General features: G+C 36.1%; 1 protein-coding gene across 1 annotated transcript in view; it reads right to left on the minus strand.

Moving 5' to 3' along the window:
* Window positions 1-341: 341 nt before the first annotated feature.
* Window positions 342-808, minus strand: part of LOC127751386 (uncharacterized) — a 1900-nt gene continuing 1433 nt past the window's right edge. Inside the window, exon 2 of the mRNA XM_052274865.1 lies at window positions 342-479. Within this exon, the coding sequence (XP_052130825.1) occupies window positions 373-479 (107 nt within the window). The 3' untranslated portion in view covers window positions 342-372. The remainder of the gene's footprint in view (window positions 480-808) is intronic.

Consider the following 808-nt stretch of genomic DNA (forward strand, 5'->3'; position numbering starts at 1 on the left):
TCTGGTGGAATACAGATGTACACAATCAGAAAATCTTTGCTTATCTTCGATACTCAAATTTTTCCCAAATCTTTGCTTTATAAGAGTAGTATCAGCTTCAGTTACTGTACACTGACTATAACGCACAAGAAAATCAAGAAATGCAATATTCTTCTGACGATGTGGAACAGACAATAATATAACTTTATCTATCATAGAAAATAAAGATAAACCTGAGAAAATAATATCATCTCTAGCATGCAAAGGATTACAATACAATGGAGTATCTGCTACAGGCTTTAGCTGACGCATATTACCAAAGAAATAAATAAACAAATTACCGAAGGGCAAATGATTATCTTGAAGACACAACCGTTTGTTGATATTATATAATTATCTACAGCCAACCATAGAATATTCTTCAATTAAAACAAACTTCACATTTATGTGATCCTTTCTCCAATAGTACAAAGCTTCACCTTTGAGATCTGGGACATGACCTGTAGCATTGTATCCTAATCGTAAAGCGCTATGAACTGTTACTCCTTGAGCTTGCAAAGCAGAAGAACCAGTGGGTGCCAAAACCAGCACAGAATCTTTACCACAATACTCATGTATTAATTCAACAACAGCATTAAGCGTAGCTGTCTTTCCACTACGCATTTTTAATTTTATACAAAACCCCAACAATAAGCTCCGAACATTTCTTCAAGGGAATAACTCTGTCATTATGTTGATTGAAGCGATCCCTCATAGATCCATTAGGATTAGTAGCAGCACCACCACCAGTAGAAGTTCCTGAAGAAGGTCCTGCTGCAGAACCACCACC

Source organism: Frankliniella occidentalis, unplaced genomic scaffold (genome assembly GCF_000697945.3).
Source record: "Frankliniella occidentalis isolate FOCC.00 unplaced genomic scaffold, Focc_3.1 Scaffold457, whole genome shotgun sequence".
NCBI classification, from domain to species: Eukaryota; Metazoa; Arthropoda; class Insecta; order Thysanoptera; family Thripidae; genus Frankliniella; species Frankliniella occidentalis.